At 43.6% G+C, this 25,352-nt stretch overlaps 1 protein-coding gene and 1 pseudogene across 3 annotated transcripts in view; both read right to left on the reverse strand.

Moving 5' to 3' along the window:
• The window catches only part of LOC137543730 (hexokinase HKDC1-like), a 145,055-nt gene that overhangs the window by 89,910 nt on the left and 29,793 nt on the right, over positions 1 to 25,352 (reverse strand). For 2 of the 3 annotated variants that reach the window (XM_068264862.1, XM_068264860.1), the window contains exons 1-2: positions 23,339 to 23,444; positions 22,733 to 22,914 (exon numbers count right to left, since the gene is read on the reverse strand). In XM_068264862.1, the coding sequence (XP_068120963.1) occupies positions 22,733 to 22,914; positions 23,339 to 23,375 (219 nt within the window). In that variant the 5' untranslated portion in view covers positions 23,376 to 23,444. Of the gene's footprint in view, positions 1 to 22,732; positions 22,915 to 23,338; positions 23,445 to 25,352 lie in introns of those variants that run through there. The other variant, XM_068264861.1, reaches the window with a different exon arrangement.
• On the reverse strand, positions 8,710 to 10,445 carry LOC137543729 (ammonium transporter Rh type A pseudogene; annotated as a pseudogene).

Consider the following 25,352-nt stretch of genomic DNA (forward strand, 5'->3'; position numbering starts at 1 on the left):
ATAAGACATCTTCTGAAAATAAGCCCTAGCACATCTTTTGGAGCAAAAATTAATATAAGGCAGTGTCTTATTTTCGGGGAAACCTGGTACTGTCATGTTCCCATTGATATATATGGTAAAATACATGAGGGTGCTTCTTTAAAGGATACCAGAGCCCAAAAACATATGAGAAACAGGGGGAGCAGGCATGTATGGTGAGCTGTCCTAATGCTCACCACTCCCCTAGTTCTCCTTTCTGCCCCCTACTGTTGCAGTAATTGTTCCATGGCTCTGTCTTCTGGTCGGCTGGGTCGGGAAGTATTGTGGCTTTCTTGCCACTGCTACAGCACGCAACCGCCAGTACGGAACCCTTGGCCGAGAGCGTTATGTGCATGCGTGTGACCTCACACGTATGCGCAGAGTGATCCCGGCCGGGGGTTCTGTACTGTGCTACGTGTGCTGTAGCACGAGTGCAACACAGCCACAAGCTGCAATGCTCCTGACCAGAAGATGGGGCCACAGAGCAATTACAGCTACAGGAGGGGGCAGAAAGGAGAACGAGGGGAGCAGTGAGCATCAGGACTGCTCACCATACATGCCTGCTCTCCACACCCCCCTCCCCCCCACACCCCCATTTCTCATCTGTTTTTGGGCTGTGGTATCCTTTAAGCAATACTGGCTGTCCTGTTGATCCTATGCCTCTGATACTTTTATCCACAGACCCTGGACAAGCATGCAGCAGATCAGGTGCTCTGACATTATTGTCAGTACTGATGGGCTTCTGAGTAGTAAGCCACTCAAATTCGTGATGAAAATGAGGCTTAATTGCCTCAGGTGTGCGGCTGGGAGAGAGGGGGTTGCTTACCTATAAGTCCGTCGTCTTCTATGCGTTCCAAACGTCTTACACATGTTCTATTGGACGTGTTGCAAGACTCACTAACACGCACTTCCTCCTTCAAGCTGGAATGAGGAAGTGCGCTGTAGTGAGTCTTGCAATGCGTCCCATAGGACGAGTGCAAGACGTTTGGAATGCATAGAAGACAACAAACTTATGGGTAAGTAAGCCTCTCTCTCCCAGCCACACACCTGAAGCAATTAAGCCTCATTTTAATCACAAATTCGAGTGGCTTCCTACTCAGAAGCCCATCGCTAATTGTCAGATCTGACAAGATTACCTGCGACACTACTGCAGCCAAATAGATCAGCAGGGCTGCCAGGTAACTGGTATTGTTTAAAAGGAAATAAATATGGCAGCCTCCATATCCCTCTCACTTCAGTTGTCCTTTAAATACATGAGATAAACAAATAAGCAGAGATAAACAATGAATTAAGTCAGTTAAAGAGAAATAATCATGAGTTAAGTTAGATAAGGAGAGATGAATTGTGAAGTTAATAAGTAAGCTTAAATAATTCAACAGAAAAGCTTTGTGATTCAGCCCCTTTGTAATTTATAATAATATGGCTAAACTCATTATAGTATATAGTGCATTATGATCTAGCTTTATTTTTTATCTGTTGTTTCTATGGAGGAAGATTTTTATTTTGCTCCTAGAAAAAGTGTGAACATATGGGGTGCTCTGTCCATCCTGACACCCCACAGTGTGATGTAGACACCACTACACCACTCCGATTCCGAGGACAAGAAGTCAAATGTAAACATAGCTGGCTTGCCATTAGAGAATAAAACAGAAAATAACTCATTTTCTGTGATTATGGTATCTCTTTTCTGCTTTACTATATTAAATAGGAACTTTAACCAAGGATTGAACCTCATCCCAATCAGTAGCTGATACCCTTCTCCCATGACAAATCTTTACCTTTTCTCAAACAGATCGTCAGGAGGCTCTGTATGGCTGATATTGTGGTGAAACCCCTCCCACAGTATGATGTCATGACCAAGGTCCTGACACTTTGTTGTCTGTGAAATTTGTTGCATTGTGGGAAATAACAGATTTTTCCAACTGCCAAGCAAGCAGTATCTCTCTCTGGGCATAGAACTCTCAGTAACAAACATTGCATACAGATCACCTGGCAGAACTAAAGATGTCACCAGTGACCCAACTGAGGAGCTTGGGGCCCCAGTGTGAGTTTCACATGGGGCCCAAAGCACTCTATTGATATGAAGCCCCAAAACCTACCAAGGACAAGTTTCTGTGTCAGAGAGGTGTAATCAGGGTAAGGAAACAGTTAGTTAAGTATTAGCACTATTCATTGCACATATAGAGGTGTTCATTAACAGTGGCTGGATAGTGTACTGGTTAAGGGCTCTGCCTTTGACATGGGAGACCAGGGTTCAAATCTTGGCTAGGTTAAGTACCTATTCAGTAAGGAGTTCAAGGCAAGACTCCCTAACACTGCAGGGTGGCCTCCTGAGCGCATCCCAGTGGCTGCAGCTCTTGAGCGCTTTGAGTCCGAAAGGAGAAAAGCGCTATACAAATGTTCAGATATTATTCAGATATATATATATATATATATATATATATATTAACAGCATAGTACCAAAAGAAAAGTTAATAAAATGGATGCCCCCTCTGTTCTGGGGGCCTTGGTGTGGTCGGAACCTCTGCATCCCCTATTGCTACACCACTGGATGTCACCACCTGTGATAAATCTTAGAATGTAAATCAGGGGAGGAAAGATTTTACAATGGGCAAAAACTGACTAAATAATCTATAAATGAATATTGTAAAAAAAATAATAATAAGCAATTGTATTCATTATGTTTATTTCATTGCAGTTCCTCTGGTCTCTCCTTTTGAGATGACATTCAGTTGGTGGATCATTGGATGTAACTAGGACTTAGAGATATTCAAGACATTCTATACATGTTTTTTTTTTTTCCAACAAATTTTTATTGTTTTTTACACATTAACACCCCAAGTTCACAAAGTAGAAGAATGACATTTTGTGGTATATGAACATTCAGAATGGTATGATACATTAATGATATTCAAGCTGTACATAATTACTTCTGAGTGAATACTCTTTTCTTTGTGACCCACCCTCAAAACCCACCCTCCTCCCCCCTCCCCTTGCCATTTCCGACCATTTGCTTTTCACTGTCTTTCTGTTATATCTAGTTTTCCTAGAGTACCCAATAGATGTTCTGTAAGGTACCACTTAGTGTATTTGAAATGCTCCATCAAATCTCTAATTTCCTGTCGTGTATATGTCATCAAAATAAAAAGCTTCCATTTTTTGAAAAAGGACTTTGTTTTTTTGTCCTTATGAATAATCGCATCCAATTTGTCCAATTGAAATAAATGTGTAAGTTCCTCCTTCACATCCCAGGTTGTTGGTGGACTCTGATAGATCCATTTATTGAAGATTGTTTTCCGGGACGCTATCAGTACTAAATGGGCTAGATTACTTATGCCTTTCGCTACTGAATGAGATTCTCCCCCTGCTTCCAATTTAGGTTCTTCATAGTTGAACAATAATAGCAGGGGGAGCATTTCTAATTGTGTTTTACACATTTGTTTAATATAGAGCAGTATTCCTTTCCAAAAATCAATTATTACTGGACAGGTCCAAATACAATGAAATAAATCCGCATTAGGGTATGCACATTTGGGACAATTTGGTGTGTAATATACCGGGGGAGTCTTGTATTTAATGTTAAAAGCATATTTTGCTTTATGTATTAATTTAAGGTGAGATTCCCTCCAGTTTTCCCCAATTACTAATTTTTGAAATTTCTTGTGGCCTTCTAGGATCTTATTGGGTATATCTTCCCCTGGTATATGTTTGGACCAGTTCGATAAGTTGATAGATGCTTTTCTAGGGGCCGACAGTTTTTGGAGGTCTGTCTGGATCATTGACAGTGATATTTTAGGGACATGCGGTGCTAGAAACTCATCTAAGTTATTCAAGAAGGCTATCTTCTTGAATTGCTCACTCTTGCTTTTTACAAAGGACCTCAGTTGGCCATAATACAGAAAATGCTGTTGTGGAACGCGAAACTTGCATCTCACTTCCGAAAATGTTAACAATTTACCCTTGTTCAGGTCTATCAATTGTCCCAGGCATTTGATCCCCTTTTCCCGCCAGTCAATAAAACCCCCGTGGGCTAAACTTGCTCGAAATTCGGGCAGACCACATAGTGGCATGTATTTGTAAACCGTGTAAGGCTTATTAAAGATTTTACATAGCTCTCTCCAGGTTACTATGGTGTCATTAATTATTTTGCTGCTTCTAACCTTGGGAGGAAGGTGCTTACGAGATGTATGTAACAGGCCAGGAAGTGCCCATGGTTCCGAGAACGAGGACTCAAGCCCATAATTTGAATAAATATTTGATTGATTAAGCCAGTCTCGTATGTGGCGCGTAATGCAAGCCAAATTGTATCTTCTTATATCAGGTATAGCTAGGCCTCCCAGAATTTTGGGTAATTGTAACCTGGAAAGAGCTATTCTTGTCTTCCCCCCCTTCCAGAGAAAGCGGGAAAATGCCTTGTAAAGATCTTTTATATCTGAGTGTTTTAAAAGCACTGGAATTGTCTGCAGAGGGTACAACAATCTACCAAACGACACTGACTTTATTAGTGCTGCCCGCCCCACCAGATTTATAGGTAACTTTTCCCAGTTAGTTAATTGACGTTTAATGTCTGTTATTAGTGGGTAGTAATTTTTTGAATACAAGAGAGCCGGGTCTTTATGGAATTTTACTCCCAGGTAAGTCACCTGTGAACAAACTTTTACCTGAAGATGAGTCAAGTTTTGTGGAGGGGCCTGTGTAGATAGATACATTAGTTCGCATTTTGCGATGTTAATTTTAAATCCGCTTAGGCTGCCAACTTCTTTAACTATTTTTAGTACCTGTTCCAACTGGATCAATGGGTCTTTTAGAAATAGTAAAATGTCGTCCGCAAACATGGCCTGAGAAACTCTGCTTTCCCCAACCTCTATGCCTTGTATATTCGCTTCTAGATAGCGAGTCATGGGTTCCAGGGCTAAATTAAACAACAGGGGGGACAGCGGGCATCCTTGTCTCGTTCCCTTTTCTAACGTAAAGGGTTCTGATAGGAAGCCTGGGGTGAATATGCGGGCCCGCGGATTAGTATGCATAGCGTTAATTAATTTCCTTAAGGGACCCGTGATGTTCATTTTGTCCAGTACCCCCTCAAGCCACTCCCAAGACACGTTGTCGAAAGCTTTTTCAGCATCGATCATTAAAGAGAATCTGTATTGTTAAAATCGCACAAAAGTAAACATACCAGTGCGTTAGGGGACATCTCCTATTCCCCTCTGTCACAATTTCGCCGCTCCCCGCCGCATTAAAAGTGGTTAAAAACAGTTTTAAAAAGTTTGTTTATAAACAAACAAAATGGCCACCAAAACAGGAAGTAGGTTGATGTACAGTATGTCCACACATAGAAAATACATCCATACACAAGCAGGCTGTATACAGCCTTCCTTTTGAATCTCAAGAGATCATTTGTGTGTTTCTTTCCCCCCTGAGGGGGGAGTGCATAGCAGAACCACAACACTGAAGAACTTGGCAGCCTTCCAGACACAGGCTGACAAGTCTGACAAGGGAAAGATACATTGATTTATTACAGAGACTGTGATAGTACAAAGTGCTGCAGTAAGCCAGAACACATTAGAATAGCTTTTGGAACTTGTAGGATGATAAAAAACAGGATGCAATTTTTGTTACGGAGTCTCTTTAAGATTGCATAATTTTTGCACGTCTTGGGATAGGCTTTTACATAATCTTGAACTAGGAGCAATTTACGGATGTTGGAAACCGCAGAGCGATTTCTTATGAACCCCACTTGATTGGGACTAACCAATTGAGGTAGTAAGTTAGCCAGTCGGTCTGCCATTATCTTGGATAGTATCTTTATATCCTGGTTAATCAGTGATATCGGCCGAAATGAGCCCGGTTGCGTGGTATCTTTCCCCACTTTAGGGAGTAGTTTAATATAGGCCATGTTTGCTGACGCCGGGTATCTTCCTTCTTTTAGTATCTTATTAAACAGCGATAGTAGGTGAGGCACCAGGTCTTGTCGTATCATCTTAAAAAATTCGGGAGACAAGCCGTCTGGACCCGGTGCCTTACCATTAGCTAGACCCTTTATTGTAGTATGGATTTCATTTTCAGTTATTGGAGAGTTCAGCTCTGCTAGATCATCTTCCGAGAGAATTGGAAGAGATATTTTGGCTAGCCAGCTCTGTATCTTTCCCTTGGAGCTAGGTGTAATAGGATCTGCATACAGTTGTTTATAGTAATCCTTAAAAGTAGAATTAATATCTTTGGGATTATGTTGGATCTGGCCCGACGATGTCCTAAGTGAGGTAATAATTGTGTTATGGAATGGAGGTCTCGACATCCTTGACAGTAAGGTGCCCACCTTGTTGCCATGTCTATAGAAATATAAATCTTTGTAGGATTTTAGGTACATATCTCTGGATTTCAATTTGGTTTCCATTTCCCCTTTTGCCTTAAGCCATAGTAATTTTGTCTCGGGGGAGGGTTTATCTAAAAAGTTCTTATGTGCTTTCCGCAGGATATCTACCGACTTCATATAATGGTCATGGGATGTTTTTCGCTTGGATGCTAGGTAACCGATGATTTTTCCCCTTAGGGTAGGTTTAGCTGCTTCCCAGAAAAGGAATATATCTTTCATGTGGGCTCGGTTATCGTCTTTATATTCCCACCACCACTGTTGGAGTAGGCTAGCAAAGCCTTCATCTCCATATAAGAACGTTGGGAATCGCCAGATAATATCGGTCCCTCTAGGGATGGACGGGGAAAACACCATTTGAACAGGTGCATGATCAGAAATCATCAGATCTAGGATATCAATAGATGTGACTTGGGGCATGATATGTTGAGATAGCAGAAAATAGTCTAACCTAGACCAAACATCGTGGGGGCGTGAGTAAAAAGTATACTCCTCTGTGTCTGGATTTAGAGACCTCCAACCATCACATAGCTGGGACATTTGCATATAATCTTGAAATAATAGAGATTTGGTTGCTGTATGGGCACTGGCTCTGTTTTTCTTAGATCTATCTTCACAGAGACTGGCCATAGCATTAAAGTCTCCGCCTTGTATTATTTTATTAGCACCTGTGCTCAAAGTATTGGACAACAAATCCGTAAAAAAATTTTTATCCTCCTCATTAGGCCCATAGACACTTGAAATCGACAATTCTTCGCCTGCTAACTGCAATCTGATCCTCACCCATCTCCCATCCCCATCACATTTTTCCTCTAAAATCTTGCCCTGGAGTTGTTTGTGTATCAGTATTAAAACCCCTGCTTTCTTTCCCTTAGCCGGCGAGCCAAACACCTGCCCCACCCAGGATTTTCGCATAAAATTAAATTGATCCCTCGTTAGGTGGCATTCCTGTAGTAGCGCGATGTCAGTTTTTATTTTCTTTAAATGTCGTAATATTATGGATCGTTTGCCCGGTGATCGAAGTCCCTTAACATTCCACGTCGTTATTCTCAAGGCCATTGATCATCAGGTAAAAGAACACTTGACAGCTTTAAAACCTTATACGTGTAGTAATATATGGTCAGAAATGGCAGAAAAAACTCTCCCTCCACCCTTTCCCTCCCCCACCCAAACCTTATCCCCGCAACAAACAGAATGCAATATAGAAACCTTAAGCGTCCCATCATGTCATAATGTGACTCCACTTCTTTCCCGGATGACCTCCTTCAGTCTCCAAAGACGATTTCCCCCCCCCCCTACTTATACCGGCTTATAAAATGAACCAAATTTGCACAGAATATAACCAAATTCACTCTATATCTCAAATATAATACATCAGTCATTTGTAAGTGACTTTCTGCTTTGAATTAAGTTCTAATTCCCATGCTTGTATAGCAGCACCCCCTACTGGATCAAATGCGTAATAGAGCATCATGTAAAATCTTGAAAGTTATCCCTCTTCATTATCAGGGATTGATTTTAAGTATGACACGGCTTCCGAAGCTGAAGTGAATATATGATCCTCATTCTTGTCATCTGTGATCCTCATGGTAGCTGGGTACTGTAGGGCAAACTTCCACTTCCTATTAATGCACATCTCGCAAGCCAATTTAAATGACTGCCTTTTTTTGGATACTTCCACCGAATAGTCATTAAACAGACGGACTTTTGCCCCTTGGTAATCCACCGGATGTCCCAGTTCCCTAAAGGCCCGCAGCAGATCCGTCTTTTCGGCAAAATCCAGATACCGTGCTAGCACTAGACGGGGGGGTTTTGAGCTCTGATCAGGGCGGGGTGGTCCGACTCTGTGGGCTCGCTCCACTTTTAAGGCCCTTTTGAAACCTAACATCTTGGGTATGGTAACCATACATAACTCTCGGAGTGCTGTAGCTGATATGTTTTCGGGGACCCCCACTACTCTCAGATTATTCCTGCGCGATCTATTCTCCAGATCCTGTAATTTATCTTTAATGCTTTTGTTCTCTTCCAGGAGCTTGTTGTACCCTGGGCCCCCCTTTGCCATATCATCCTCCAAAGATTGAATTCTGTGCTCTGCATGTGTCAGTCTCTGGGCATGGGCCTGAATGTTGCTGTTGATGGCCTGTATTGATTTATCGAGTGTTGCCTGCAGCGTGGCCTGTAGCTCTGGGGCTAGTTGCCTTGCCACTTCCGTGGCTAATAGTTTATAATCTATTGCCAGCCGCTCTCCCTCACCTGACTGTTGGATTGTCGTTGTCTCCTCTGAGCCCCAGTCTGCCTCCTGCTGTGATGCATTGTCCTCTGAGAGAGACTGAGACTGCGTCATTTTTTCAGGGGAGGCCGCGCCGGCCATCTTTGCCTGCTCTGGGTCCGCCTGCTGTTTCTTCCGTGGGACCGATCTCAGCAGGTACCGCTCCATATGCGGCGGTGTTTGCGGCGACGTGCTCCGGTCTCTTCCCTCTCTGATGTGGGTGAGTCAGGGGTGCTTTATCTGCGCCTCAGCCGTGCAGGGAGGGATCGGCTTGCGGAGCTCTTCTCCTACCCAACCACCATCCGGGCGCCGGAACCGGAAGTCCTCCTCTATACATGTTTTAGGGTTGTCAGCAGTTGCTGAAGCTTTTCATTAGAGGTTGGTTTGTTTTTGGTATCATCAGGGATCTGGAAATACAATTGGTCATCAAGAAAGTACTCCTCCGACGGATGAATTAAACAAGGAAGCCTCAAAAGCAGTCCAGTGATGTAACCCCCAAACAAGGAGATCCCAAACGACATCCCAAAAGCCGCAGCTTGGTAGAGGGCCTGATCTGTTGCTGTCCAGGTAGTCCCACTTCCTACCGATTCCAAAACAGGTGGCTGACCCTCTGCAGTGTCATCGTAAAGGATCTCATGCAGACTAGAGCCGGATGCATTGATGTGTCCAAGCAATATAACCACAATACTGCTGATGGTACCAATAATAGCCGGCAATCCATGAAGGTTATGGATTCCACATTGGTCATGTAGCTTGATCTTTCTGGCTAAGAAAGGGCTCAAGTATTGGTAGCCAAGCACACAGGAGAGGGAAGCAAGGCATCCTACACCAAAAGCCCCACCAGGGCTGATGATATCTGCGGTAATACCTACCGCCACCCCACCTGCCAGAGAAGCGTTTTGCAGATGCACAAGGCTAATCCTTCCTCGTTTGTCCACCAAGCTTGAGATCATGAAGGTGGTGATTGTCCCTGAACTCAAAGCCAGAAACGTATTGACAATAGCTCGGTGTTGAGCATCTCCAGGTTTGGCCAATACAGAATTAAAGCTTGGCCAGAAAATCCAGAGGAAAATGGTACCAAGGAGAGAGAGAAGATCAGAGTTTATACTTGTGGCTTCTTTCGGGTGACCCTTTCGTAGCTTAGGATGGTAAAGCACTTGAGCAACCCCCAAGCCAAAATAGCATGAGAAGATGTGGATAGCAATTGTCCCACCAACATCATGAACATGGAAGAAACTGTTGACCACCCAATCGTTGACCACAAAAAGTGGAATCTCCACGACAGAAAGCAGCAGCAATTGGACGGGGCTGGTCCTCCCCATGACGGCTCCTATCGAGATCAGAACAGTCACTGCAGCAAACTCCGCGTCAAGAACGTTTTCCAGACCTAGATGTATTTTCCCATCTTTGTAGCGGTAGAAGAATCCTTGGACAACCAAAGACCACTGGATGGCAAAATTGCCAATCAAGAAGTTAAAAGCAATTCCTCCGAAGCTGTAAAGTTTTAAAAATGACAACATGAGGCCCAGTCCAACGAACAGCATGACGTGGACATCTTTGAAGAAGGGGAAGATGGAGGCAAGGTGGTCTTCTTTTCCTGCAGTCCCGTTAAGCAGAGGTGATGTGTACGAGTCACCGTCATAACTCATAAACAAGACAAACACCACGACAAGCCCTCCTTGCAGCAAGGCCATGAAGACGGGTAGCTGGCATCGCAAACTTGGGGAGAAGATAATGGACATGATGCATGAAGACAGAATCCTGAGAGCACCTCTCTCACCGGCAACTTGCACAACATTTGATTCTCGTGCTTAACAACAGCCAAACATTGCTCCTTGCCAATTGGCTGAGACAGGTCTCCAGCAAAGAGGCTGTAATGCTGTGACTGGGTGACCTTTGTGCTGCAGTAATATGCATTGTTTAAAGATTACCTTTTATTAGTGTGTTACAAGCACTGTGTACATCCAAACCTTGTAATTTAACGCAAGGCTGAACACTGGCTCGGCTCAACTCTATCTTCTAATCTACATCAATGATAGCTGCTGCAATGTGAAGGCGAGATGTACTGAAAGAGGGGGAGTGGGAAAAGGAGGAAATAAAAGGAGTCATATGGCTACCTATACTGGAGGGAAAGGGGAGGGGTCATCTGGCTACATATACTGGAAGGGGGTCATCAGGTTACCTATACTAGAGGGAAGGGTCATCTGACTACCTATACTGAAGGGGGGCGGGGTGGTGACAGTGGCCTTGGGCAGTAAAGAGTACAAATCCAGCCCTGCTTAATTCCCAGGTTCGTGTGAAAACCATCTGAATAGGACCACATGGCCTAACCTGCTTTAGAAGTCAGGAAGCCCACAGCAGGGTGGCTAGTCAGGATTTGGTTTTTCCCAGACATACTGGAGCCATTCTACAGCTATTGGAGATAAATGTAGTATATGATTTTTGCTTGTTTAAGGAATACCGTACATATGATAGGTATGGAAAGTATATTATTTTGTTGGTCCGCATCTGCTGAATATTTTAATATTACATTTATGCCGCTGACATACCCAGCCGCTAAGTTATTCGGCTGCTTAGTGCCAGAACATGTGACACTATTCAAGTTTGATATCATAAGAATTGTCATATTCTAAGGATTATGAATCGGTCATCAGCACAAATATGGCATTTATCTTTTTTGAATTAGTGTTCTACAGTTCAAACCTAAACTCTCCCTCTACGGAGATGGATTGTGATTGGTTTGTAAACCGGAGGGGGCAGGCTTGGTCCCACCCCAAAACTAGCTTCAATAAAACCAAGCTGCGTCCAGGGAAGAGGAATTCCCCCATTTTCATCTGACTGGAATCAGCTGTGGAGGACCGTGACGCTGGTTGCCCTGTTTCTCTCAATCTGGAATAAAGGACTTTAACTTGCTTTCTTAAAAACGGACATATTTCATCTGAAACTTAAAAGTATTCGTTCATTTCTTTCCCTTTTAATTTTACACTGGGTTATCATTGTCTAATTGTTACTTTTAATGAGTTTCTGTATATATTTATTTATATTGCATTTATTAATAAAAGACTCTAAAGTCATTTATTTCTCAGCTACACCTATTATTCAGCCACACAGAACGCACCCTAGCTTTCCGATGAGTCGCTTCTACTGTTCGTATGGCCAGATAAAATAGAGTGTGTTTTAACTGTTTTTATCCGCAGGTCTTAGCATCAGTTAGAGTAGGTCCTCTATCCTTCTACAGAGGTGGTGGCAGCTTTGTACCCTGAAATAGTGTGTAATTTGTGTTACTGTAGTTCGCAAGTCCCTTCTAGCCTGTCTGCTGCCAAAATATCAACGGTTCCAGCTCATCAATTGCGTCCAAGAGGTTGGACAGTCTGTGGGTTGGAATATATTGGAAGGCACTGAGCGGTCCGGCCACTAGGGGGCCTGTGATAGCGGGGATGAGGCAATCCAAGCAAGATTTAGCCACAGAGACAGAAACCCACTACCTTAGTCAAGCAGCTTCTGGTCAGGTGATCAGGCCTAGAAACCAAAGTTCACAGAAAAAAAGCACTCTGGTCTTTTAACGTGCCCATTACCAATTATTATTTTCCTCAGATGACATCCTTTGATTGTTTCACATCGATTTCCTCCACATGTGGCATGGTTTTTTGTACAATTCAATCGTTAAAATCTAATCGAATGACCGCAACTGAGGAAAATATTGTACCATTAGTGAGCACCTTAAGATAGTATTTTATTTTAGATCTGTGCTTTGAAACTGGCTTTAAAGGACAGCTGAAGGGAGAGGGATATGGAGGCTGCCATATAGATTTCTTTTTAAGCAATACCAGTTGCCTGGCAGCCCTGCTGATCTTCTGGCATACGTCGTGTCTGAGTCAAAACCCTGGAATAAGCATACGGCTAATCCAATAAAACCTGAGTCAGCTGAGTCAGAGCACCTGATCTGCTGCATGCTTGTTCAGAGTCTATGGCTAAAAATATTAGTGGCTGAGGATCGGAGGACTGCCAGGCAACTGGTATTGTTTAAAAGGAAATAAATATGGCAGCATCCCTCTCACCTCTGGTTCCCTTTAGTTTCAAAATTCTTTTATTAGGCACAAGGCCTGTTTCCATAGAAAATACAACATAGACACGTGGGATCCCAACATGGGATCTCAACATGGGATCTCACTATCGGCAACATATACAGAACAGTAAGAATAAAAACTCAATGACATATCAAATGGCAATAATATCATTTGGCATCAGGAGCAGCGTAGAGGCAAAGATAAACATTAGTAAATAGAGTAATACAACATGGCAGCAAGCAACATGGGTAATGGAGGCTATTACAATTGATCAGCTATTTGCACTTGGCACTGTTATTGGCCTGAGGAAGCAAGCTTAGACTCACGAAACTCGTTGCCTGTGCTAAATAAATATTTCTTAATCTACACAAAGATCTCATCATTGAGGTAAGTCACCTAATTTTTTTTCACATTTATCTTGTTTTTAATCCAATTTTATTCACACTGTGGCTCCTCTTTACCCGAAATTGTGCTATTACAATTGAGGTGGGGACTCCAGTTTCTAGGAGTAGGATTGCTCATTCTGTGTTGCTCAACATTCCTTAAATGGGAACTCCAGCCTAAACAAACATACTGTCATTAAGTTACATTAGTTATGTTAATTAAAATAGATAGGTAATAAAATCAAGAGGTTTATAAAGAACAGGCAAATGTTTGTAATTTCATGCGGGCAGCCATCTTTTTGGTTGAAAAGAGGTGACAGGGAGCATGAGACACAGTTCCCAATGTCCCTTGTCCTGATCACCCCTCCCAGCTGCGCGCAATAGGCAACGAGAACAACATCAGAAATCCCATCATGCTTTGCACAGCACCAGGGGAAAAATGCCCAGCGCAGATTTCTTTGATGGGGCGGAGCTTAGCTTCTGCTCAGCTAAAAATGAGGCTTGGGTAAGAAAAACAAAGTTCTGATGCTGTGAAACTGTTAAAAAAATACCAAGCCTTTTTAGTGGTGCTGAGTAGATTTTTAGTCTGGAGGTTCACTTTAAGTAGGTAAGGTATAAAGGAAGCATTATAAGCTATAAGTCCAGGAGGGCTTCCGAGCTTCTTGAGAGGCCTTTAGTGATCCAAGGGTCTCATACCTTGTGGAAGTGATCCGCCCTATCAGTGATAATGGCATTGAGACGTTCACAAGTTAAAATGTGATTGATTTTATCGATGACTAGAGAGTAAGAGAGGGAAGAGATTTCCAGTTAGCAGCTACTGTATATGGGTCTATGTTGCTGTGACAATTACAGTATTGTAACACAGTAACCAAGCAGCTCAGGGTGACCCTAACTAGAAGGAAGGTATAGGGGACATAAAGAGACTGAAAACCCTCCTACTAAAAAGTAATGCTAAGTATGGTTTGCCTTCTTAAAACAGAAGGAATTTGTGGTAACTCAGCTTAAAGTAAACATTTGTGGTTCCCCACAATGCACCGGTACTGAATATGCAAATTATCTCTTTATGCCCCTGAAGCCAGGCTAGCATCCAGAACCGCTGGTGTCTAGCAAGCCTAAAGCTTAAAATTTTACAGAGCCATACCAACAGGCTGTCTGCATGTGGGGTTGATGTGGCTGTGTAAAATTTTAAGCTATAGGCTTGCTAGACACCAGTGGTTCTGGATGCAGGCCTTCTGATACGGATGTACAAAGAAGGGGGCGGGCTGTTTAGTAAAGCATAAGGAAGGGATAGTACCCCCTTTTGCATCGGGTCATGCTTGCAGATACTTTAAAAATGGGTCGGGCAAATACTTGTGTTAGGTTTAGCCAAATGAAGGAGAAAGTAGTAAATTTGCCTAGCTCTGAACCAGAAAAGCGTGGGCGAGTGTCTTCCATAAACTGATACCACGCGGGGATCATCCCACGTCTTGGGAATTGCTGGAACGTGACAAGCTCTTTTCCGATCCACCAAGAGAAGTTAGGGGTATGGAGGCCTTCTGGAAAGTCTGGGTTGCGGAATATCTCAGTGAGCAAGAAAGATTTGGATTGTAAAGATGCCTACTCTGCAACAACATTTTCAGCCTTATTTCTTCTATCCTATAAGTTTCTATACTTGTTCTAATGTGGTCTAAATTACTGCAGCCTTTTCTAGTTGCAATGTCTCTGTATGATATCTAATAATGGGCTGCCTCTGTTGTAATGAATACAAGTTATGCACGCACCCTGCAGGCTCTGTGTGCTTTGTTTACTCCTCACAGACAGTGATGCAGTTTGTGAGGCTGAGGGGGGAGGGAGCTCTGCCTGTCACATGCTGAGAAACTGAGAATCCCACACTGGAGTGCAGATAACTTACTATGTAATAAAAACTTGTCGTATACTGCAACATGATAGATAAATAGATACACACACACACACACATATTAGTTTGTGTGTGTGTCTCTATATATATATATATATATATATATATATATATATATATGTTACGGCCAGAACCCGAAGTGTGGCCACTTCTAGCTCTGGCCGGCCACTTCGGGTTCTGGCCGGCCAATGTGCAAAGTGGCCGCAGCGCAGCGGCCAATGTTAGAAATGGAAAGTTTACATTTATTTTACAGCCGTCTCGCTGCGGCCAAATGTATTAAAAGTTGCTTAATTTAATTAAATATAGCCGGCGGCAATGTGATAGATGAAGCCGCCGGCTTTCGCACTGCCTCCTCCTCCTCTCCTCCTCCCCCCCGCCTCTCTCCTCTCCCTGCCTCCTATACGACATACGGAGCAGCCGGGCGGGGACACGCGTGTCCCCGAGAGTCGTTCGTCGCGGCAGGGGAATCCTGCCGTTCCTGCAGAGCGGGTGCTGGCAGAAGCAATGTCTGCAGCCTCCCCGCTCTGCTTCCCCTGCCGCGACGAACGACTCTCCCGGCGGCTCCGTATTGTATGGAAGGCGGGGACAAGGAGAGAGGCGGGGGAGGGGAGAATCGGGGGGGGGGGGGAGGCAGTGCGAAAGCCGGCGGCTTCATCTATCACATCGCCGCCGGCTATATTTAATTAAATTTAAGCAACTTTTAATACATTTGGCCGCAGCGAGACGGCCGTAAAATAAGTGTAGCTTTGCATTTCTAACATTGGCCGCTGTGCTGCGGCCACTTCGCAAATTGGCCGGCCAGAACCCGAAGTGGCCGGCCAGAACTAGAAGTGGCCACACTTCGGGTTCTGGCCGTAACATATATATATGAATGAGAGAGAGAGAGAGAGAGAGAGAGAGAGAGAGATACAGTGGCTTGCGAAGTTTTCCACATTTTGTCATATTACTGCCACTAACATCAATCAATTTTATAGAAATTCTACGTGAAAGACCAATACGAAGTGGTGTACATGTGAGAAGTGAAATGAAAATCATACATGATTCCTTTGGTCTGAGTAAAGTCAGTTGCCAATAGACATTGCCTTCCCTTATGAAAGAGTTGATCTCTTTCTGAAGAGACAGGATATCACAGCACTTTAACCACAACCTTATCGCTAGAAGATGCCATTCGGAATAAAAAGAAAAAATTTGCTCATCATAACCATGTCATTGAAGAACGAGAAAATAATAATCCCAAAAACAAAATAAAAACAGCAGAAACCATAACTCGGTAGGTTGGTAAAACAAACTGTTGCAGTTGAGGATGAGAGGCGATAGCAATAATCCAACTCTCTCGGGTCATACCTCTGGTTATGTGGGCAGCAAGAGAGCTCTGAGTGGTTAGGGCATTTTTGTGTATAGAAATTTGTAAGACTCAATTGGCAAACATATACAGCTTGTAGAGGGGGCGTGAGGAGATGGACAGAGGTCAGAAACTGCTCTCTACGCTAAGGTCAAGCTTGATCTCACACTACTGGTCCATCTTCCCGCACATTCCCTCAGAACTCAGGTAATAAAGCACTTATGGGCCAACACGTTTTATAGTATGGGAAATGCAAAAATACCCCCCACATCCCCTTTTCTCCTAGCTGATGATTCAGATGCATTATAAAGATCACACAAAAGTACTGAAGCATGGTCAAGCCGCCACCAGGCACACAAGCCAAGAGAGGTGTACAACAGCTAAGGCTCACATCAATATCTAATTAGGAGTAGAAGGTATAATAGCTACATTTAATACAAAAAGGGGAAAGAATTAGGGTGTGCTAGGTGGCAGCCCAAACACACCCCAGGCTATTCCCCTATATACAGATATGTGCTGGGTTCTCCCCAGAATTTTTTGTCCAGCCGGGGGCAAGAAAAAGTAGCCAGTTGGGGCGCGGCGGGGGAGTAAAGGGCTGGTACGACTTTGCTCACAGCAAAGGAGGAGGATGAGGAGGAGAGCCGATGACAGCCGGGCGCTCACCAAAATTAGCCTGTGCTCAAGGGCATTGACCCCACCTCTAATCTCCTGTATCGGTGTGGAAATAACCGCCACCGCTGTCGCTAGCAGGGCTGTGGAGTCAGTACAAAAATCACCAGACTTCTCAGTTTCTGCAACCACCGACTCCAAGTTCCTAAAATTGCTCCAACTCCTCGACTCCGACTGCACAGCCCTGTTTGCTAGTTCTGCTTTGAGCATCCCACTGATGCTAGGGAGGAGTTCCTCGTAGGAGCTGTGGTCTGCTTCAGAGCTCTGATCAGAACTTCGTGGCTGTGGGGATTTGCAGGGTATGGCCTGGCTGGAGGAGGAAGTTGGCGCTATTTTGCCTGTGCGCCGGCCTCGATTCCCCGAGAGGAGCTCCGAAATGGATGGCCGAGGGGGAATAGGCGCGGTTCGCTGCTTTCTTTCCCTTCCTGGTCATCTCCCATGAAGGGTAAGCTTGTGGGGGTGATAATTAAGCTCACAGTTTGCAGTTAGAAGCCCTTTCCGGACGCTCAGGCACGGAGCTTATACAGGAGGCATCTTCTCCAGTGCGCGCAGCGCATGCGCCTCCTCGGGTTCCCTTTAAAGGCCAACTGAAGTGAGAGGTATATGGAAGTTGCCATATTTATTTCCTTTTAAGCAATACCAGTTGCCTGGCAGCTCTGCTGATCCTCTACCTCTAATACTTTTAGCCATAGACCCCGAACAAGCATGTAGCAGATCAGGTCTGACAAGATTAGCTGAAAGTTTGTTTCTGGTGCGATTCAGACACTACTGCAGCAAAATAGACCAGCAGGGCTGCCAGGTAACTGGTATTGTTTAACAGGAAATAAATATGACAGCCTCCATATTTTTCTCACTTCAGTTGTTGTTGAAGGTCAGATTCCTCTTTTATAAAAAAAAATGTTCGATCTTTCAGTTGTTCATCTTGCAACAATTAAGTATCAACTATGACTGCAGTTTACTTTCTTTGTTGCTTGCCTATAAACACACTGCTATTCCACAGTGTTTCTATCAAAAAATGGCCAAAAGGAGTGACAATCTTGCTCCTGATCGCTGGAATAGTGCAGGCATTGAAAGTGAGTGACAAGAGCTCCTGCTTTGTGCAGTCAATTAGGGGGAGAAGAGGAGAGGGGTATCTAAGAACTGGTGCTGCAGGTAACTTCTCCATTCCTTCTGCAAAACTTACATTTGTTTTTGTTGTTTTGTTTTGTAACAAAAAATGATTTTGTATAATGAATTTAAAAATAATGGTCTAATCGATGTTCATTTAAAATCTGTGTTCTGTTCAATCACCGTACGTGGTAATGTTACAGTGATTTCGTAACCCGGTGCGCGGGAAGCTCTCGCCCTTCATAATCTCCCCATAAATTGCCGCACCTCTCGCTGAGCCGCATTGCACCCCTGTAACTCATTTCATGCACCGAGTCTCCTGGCTATAAGTCTTGGGCCGCACGGCGCAGCGTCACCGACATGATTGGAATACCCAATTATCTCCACGTCCACTCCGGTCACACATGAATTCCCTGACGATGGGCCCTACATGCCCCCTAATGGTGAAATCCCTCCACTGCGCCCAGACGGAGACTGCCAAGCTGTGAGACTGCAGAGGGCTCATCCAGGGCAACCTAGCAGCCTGCTTAAAGGACTTCGACTCAACTTTAAAACAAGACATCTACCAGTAGTCAAGATAAACAAAAACTCTCTAAATATCAGTTTAGGTCATTTAGTTGCATCTTAAATTGACCCTGTACTCCTCAGCGGAGTTCACACTCGAACACTACCAGCCATAGTATAATGTCCCTACCATATTATTATTTATTATTATTATGTATTTATATAGCACTGACATCTTCTGCAGCACTTTACATAGTACATAGTCATGTCACGACACAGGCATGTTTGTAACCTGTTGCAAGTTTTGTACCGTGCTTAAATAAACTACTTCTGCATTGGAGTTCCGGAATCCGCCTTCTTCTTTCCACATTACATAGTCATATCACTGATTGTCCTCAGAGGAGCTCACAATCTAACCCTACCATAGTCATAGTCTAATGTCCTACCATATTATTATGTATTTATATAGCACTGACCTCTCCTGCAGCACATTACAGAGCATAAAGTCATGTCACTGACTGTCCTCAGAGGAGCTCACAATCTAATCCTGCCATACTCATAGTCTAATGTCCTGCCGTATTATTATTATTATTATTATTATTAGGTATTTATACAGCACTGACATCTTCTGCACCATGTTACAGAGTACATAGTCATGTCACCGACTGTCCTCAGAGGAGATCACAGTCTAATCCTACCATAGTCCTAGCCTAATGTCCTACTATATTATTATGTATTTATATAGCACTGACATGTGCTGCAGCATGATACAGAGTACATAGTCATATCACTGACTGTCCTCAGAGGAGCTCACAATCTAACCCCTACCATAGTCATAGTCTTTGTCCTACCATATTATCATTATATATTTATATAGCACTGACATCTTCTGCAGCACATTACAGAGTACATAGTCATGTCACTGACTGTCCTCAGAGGAGCTCACACTCTAATCCCTACCATAGTCCCCGGGCCGGCGGCTGTGTACGGAGCTGTCAGCATGGAACAGACAGCTGCAAGGGGCTGGAGAAATCCCCAGGTAAATAAATCGGCTTTCCTATTCTTTGCCTGATGACTCATTTAAGGAGAAGGAAGGCTCTGGGTCCTATAGAGCCTTCCTGTTCTTCTCATGGTCCCCGCGTTCCAGCGCTGCCACCCCTGTTCACATCGCCTGCAGTGGGAGGCTGTGTATAGGTTGCATGCGCACTACGGAGCACTCGGGCTCCCAAAGACTTTCGAAGCATCCCGCGACAGAGCGCGCAACCAAGTATTCAAAAGTGAAAGTTTGATTTATGATTATTATTCTGTCCCATTACTTTTGGTCCTTTAATAAGAGGGAAGCACATATGCAAACTGTTGTAATTCCTACACCAGTCACCTGATCTGGATGTAAACACCATCAAATTAAAGCTGACAGTCTGCAGTTAAAGCACAATGGCCTCAATTCACTAAGATTATCTCCTGTCTTTAATAACTCTTCTAGAGTTGTTACCATGGTGATAAGGCATGTAGTACTCAGGAAACATTTTACCTCAGGCAAACCTAAAGTTAACTCTTCTGTCTTTAAGTTAACTCTTCAATCCTTAAAATAACTCCAGAGTTAAAGACAGGCTGTTAATTAACTGCATGTGAAAATAACTACAGAGGAGGTAAATTAACTACAGAGGAGGTAAATTAACTACAGAGGAGGTAAATTAACTACAGAGGAGGTAAATTAACTACAGAGGAGGTAACTTAAGGAACTCTCTTGCCTTATTATCTCCAGCATGATCTTAGTGAATTGAGGCCATAGTTAACTTTAGGTTTGCCTGAGGTAAAATGTTTCCTGAGTACTACATGCCTTATCACCATGGTAACAACTCTAGAAGAGTTATTAAAGACAGGAGATAATCTTAGTGAATTGAGGCCAATGTGTTGGTTTCATTTCAAATCCATTGCGGTTGTGTATAAAGCCAAAAATGTTAGAATTGTGTTGATGTCCCAATTTTTATGGACCTGACCATATATACTGAGATTCAGAGAGGAGACCAGGGCACACCTGAACTGCAGCACTTTACAGAGTACATAGTCCTGTTACTGACTGGTAGAGATTAGATTGTGAGCTCCTCTGAAGACATAATCATCAGGATTAGCTTCAGCCAGATGCAGTAAAGATGGATAATGCCTGGAAACAGTTTTCTCTTTATTTACTATATAAGATTCACTGAAATCAAAATGTTGATAGTACAATACATACTAGAACAAGTATTTATCTACTTATATACAGTGGGATGCGAAAGTTTGGGAAACTGTTAATTGTCATGGTTTTCCTGTAGAAATAGTTGGTTGTTACAATAAAAAATGTCAGCAAAATATATCCTGTAGGAGACACACACAGTGATATTTGAGAAGTGAAATTAAGTTTATTGGATTTACAGAAAGTGTGCAATAATTGTTTAAACAAAATTAGGCAGGTGCATAATCCTCCTTTTGCAGAAATTAAAGCTTCTAAACGCTTCCTGTAGGTTCCAATGAGAGTCTGGATTCTGGTATTTTGGACCATTCCTCTTTACAAAACATCTCTAGTTCATTGAGGTTTGATGGCTTCCGAGCATGGACAGCTCTCTTTAACGCACACCAAAGACTTTCAATTATATTCAGGTCTGGGGACTGAGATAGCCATTCCAGAACATTGTACTTGTTCCTCTGCATGAATGCCTTAGTGGATTTTGAGCAGTGTTTAGGGTCGTTGTCTTGTTGAAAGATCCAGCCCCGGCGCAGCTTCAGCTTTGTCACCGATTCCTGGACATTGGTCTCCAGAATCTGCTGACTGAGTGAAATGCGTCCCTCAACTTTGACAAGATTCTCAGTCCCTGCACTAACCACATAGCCCCACAGCATGATAGAACCACCACCATATTTTACTGTAGGTAGCAGGTGTATTTCTTGGAATGCTGTGTTTTTTTTCCTCCATGCAAATTGCCCCTTGTTATGCCCAAATAACTCAATTTTAGTTTCATCAGTCCACAGCACCTTATTTCTAAATGAAGCTGGTTTGTCCAAATGTGCTTTAGCATACCTCAAGCGGCTCTTTATGCTGTGGGCGGAGAAAAGGCTTCCTCTGCATCATTCTCGCATACAGCATCTCCTTGTGTAAAATGCACTGAATGGTTGGAGGATGCACAGTGACTCCATCTGCAGCAAGATGATGATGTAGGTCTTTGGTGCTGGTCTGTGGGTTGACTGTGACTGTTCTCACCATTCGTTGCTTCTGTTTATCCCAGATGTATCTTGGTCTGCCACTTCGAGCCTTAACTTGAACTGAGCCTGTGGTCTTCCATTTCCTCAATATGTTCCTAACTGTGGAAACAGACAGCTGAAATCTCTGAGACAGCTTTTTGTATCTTTTCCCCTAAACCATGATGGTAAACAATCTTTGTCTTCAGGTCATTTGAGAGTTGTTTTGAGACCCCCATGTTGCTACTCTTCATAGAAAATTAAAAAGAGGGAAACTTACAATTGACCCCCTTGAACACTCTTTCTCATAATTGGATTTACCTGTGTATGTAGGTCAGGGGCCACTGAGCTTACCAAGCCAATTTGAGTTCCAATAATTAGTTCTTTTGGAATCAATAAAATGCCAAATTTATGCACCTAATTTTATTTGAACAATTATTACGCACTTTCTGTAAATCCAATAAACTTCATTTCACTTCTTAAATATCACTGTGTGTCTCCAATATGATATATTTAATCGTAACAACCAATGATTTATACAGGAAAATCATGATGATTAACAAGGTTGTACAAAGTTTCGCATCCCACTGTATGTGTTATTTTTCCTCTGGGATAGTATGGCTGTCCCTGCTGCATGTGCTACTGATGTACATAGCTTTAGAGGCAGTGGAAGCCCAGTCTTCACAAAAAAAAACACCCTAGCCTTTCCCCTGCAAACAGCTAACCCTGCGCTAACATTACACTTAATCTAATATCAGCTTTTTACTCGCTGATCGTGCAGCTTGTTCAAAGGTGCTTGTGCAGATTGTTTCAATGCCGTTCTAAAATGCCATCCCCAGCAACAGAGCGACCTGCACTGAGTTCCTGCTGTTCAGGTGGAATAGGGTTACCTGTGATATGTCTGTCCCGGGCTGTTTTAGAAGTTTGATGGCCCGGCCCCCACTAGTCCTGTTCCCCCGGCCGTCGTGCCAGGTCAGGCTGTTGCCGATCTCTCTCCGGAATCGGTGGTTGAGGTTCTCAGTAGACACCGTGTGCTCCAGGAGGTTCCGGCAGAACCGGAAGTGGGCGGCAGCTGGCAGAAGAAAATTCAATAATGACGGTTAGTGATTGACTTAACTTATTCATACAGAGCTGTGTATTTCAGGGGGGCTTAAAGGACAACTGAAGCGAGAAGGATATAGAGGCTGCCATATTTAATTCCTTTTAAAGCAATACCAGTTGCCTGCCTGTCCTGCTGATCCTCTGCCTCTAGTGCTTTTAGCCATAGACCCTGAATAGGCATGCAGTAGATCAGGTATTTCTGACATTATTGTCAGATCTGACAAGCTTAGCTGCATGCTAATTTTCACTTCTGCAGTCAAATAGATCAGCAGGACTGCCAGGCAACTGGTATTGTTTAGAAGGAAATAAATATGGCAGCCTCCATATTCTTCTCACTTCAGTTGTTGGCCCTATAGTGACATAGTAGAATGCAGTGAATTATTCAGGATACCCACTTTTATGGTAATTTCCTGGTTTCAGCATCAGAAACATGTCTTATATCTATTATATTTAAGGCTGTATATTGGTATGTAGCCCCGCCGTCCCAGTGATATTTTGTACTTGCTTCAGAACTCTAAGTAAAAAACAAAAACATTCCGCAGAAATCACTTGATAAATGTCGCCACCAGTGATAAATTTCAGAATGTAAATTGGAGAGAGGTAAGATTTTACAATGAGCAAAAACTGACAAGCTAATTTATAAATGAACAATGGAAAAAAAAAGGAAATTTTATTAATTACGTTGTTTTCACTACAGTTCCTCCTTAAAGGAGAACTGTAGTGAGAGGGATATGGAGGCTGCCATATTTATTTCCTTTTAAGCAATACCAGTTGCCTGGCAGCCCTGATGGTCTATTTGCCTAAAGAAGTGTCTGAATCACACCAGAAACAAGCATGCAGCTAATCTTGTCATATCTGTCTAAATTTGTCAGAAACACCTGATCTGCTGCATGCTTGTTCAGGGCCTATGGCTGAAAGTATTAGAGGCAGAGGATTAGCTGAATAGCCAGGCAACTGGTATTGCTTAAAGAGAACCCGAGGTGGGTTTGAAGAATATTATCTGCATACAGAGGCTGGATCTGCCTATACAGCCCAGCCTCTGTTGCTATCCCAAACCCCCCTAAGGTCCCCCTGCACTCTGCAATCCCTCATAAATCACAGCCACGCTGCTGACAAACAGCTTGTCAGAGCTGGCTGTGTTTATCTCTATAGTGTCAGTCTGCTGCTCTCCCCGCCTCCTGCAGAACTCCAGTCCCCGCCTGCATCCCTTCCCTCCCTGCTGATTGGAGTGAAGGGACAGGGGCAGGGACCGGAGCTATGCAGGAGGCGGGGGAGCAGCTGAGACTGACACTACAGATGTAAACACAGCCTCACAGCATGGCTGTGATTTATGAGGGATTGCAGAGTGCAGGGGGACCTTAGTGGGGTTTGGGATAGCAACAGAGGCTGGGCTGTATAGGCAGATCCAGCCTCTGAATGCAGATAACATTCTTTAAAAACACACCTCGGGTTCTCTTTAAAAGGAAATAAATATGGCAGCCTCCATATACCTCTCACTACAGTTCTCCTTTAAGCCACGTATACACAGTAGATGATACTTGGCTGATGAAGACCGTCTCAGGCGATAATTGCGTCTGTAACTAGAGCTTGTAGAGGATCCTTAGCAACACCCAATCACATTGTTCTCAACACTCCAGCCACCCACAGGAAGCTGCCATGTCATGCGTGCTTGTTGTCTGTCCACCTCCCTTTATAGTAACAGCAGGGTCGCCAGACTGCAGACGCATTTGTATAAAGGATCAATTCCTGATCTCTGCCAGGCGACAGGAATTGTAGTGTGTACTTAGCCTTACAGGCAAAAGTTACATACACACATGAGATAATTGTCGGTCGAAACGGACGATAACGACCATTTCAGCCGACTATTGAGTTAAGGTAGCCATAGATCTAGCGATGCTGAAATTGATCTGGAATCAGCCTTGTGACACCTCATTGGCCCAACATTTCCTCCCTAATGTACAATGTGCCCTCCACTCCTCAGCGGTTGTGCGACCATACTGTGTTTGCGTTGCGACCAGGGCTGTGGAGTCGAGGAGTCGGAACAATTCTGGGTACCTGGAGTCAGAGGTTTCATAAACTGAGGAGTCTGAGTCGGATGATTTTTGTACGAAATCCACAGCCCTGGTAAGTATTATACTAAGGAGTTGGAGTCAAGGCCATTTTGGGTACCTGGAGTCAGAGTCGGTGGTTTCATAAACTGAGGAGTCGGATGATTTTTGTACCGACTGCACAGCCCTGGTTGCGACTGTATTGCATTTGCGCTGCGTTCATTGGCAGCCATGTACGTGAACCCCAAGTAAGGGCTCTACAAGAAGATCAACAGTTATGAAATAATGACCAGTTCCAGAACCGCTTGTCCTTAGTGTTAAGGACAGGGCTGTGGAGTCGGTACAAAAATCCACCGACTCC

Source organism: Hyperolius riggenbachi, unplaced genomic scaffold (genome assembly GCF_040937935.1).
Source record: "Hyperolius riggenbachi isolate aHypRig1 unplaced genomic scaffold, aHypRig1.pri scaffold_191, whole genome shotgun sequence".
In the NCBI taxonomy this organism is placed as follows: Eukaryota; Metazoa; Chordata; class Amphibia; order Anura; family Hyperoliidae; genus Hyperolius; species Hyperolius riggenbachi.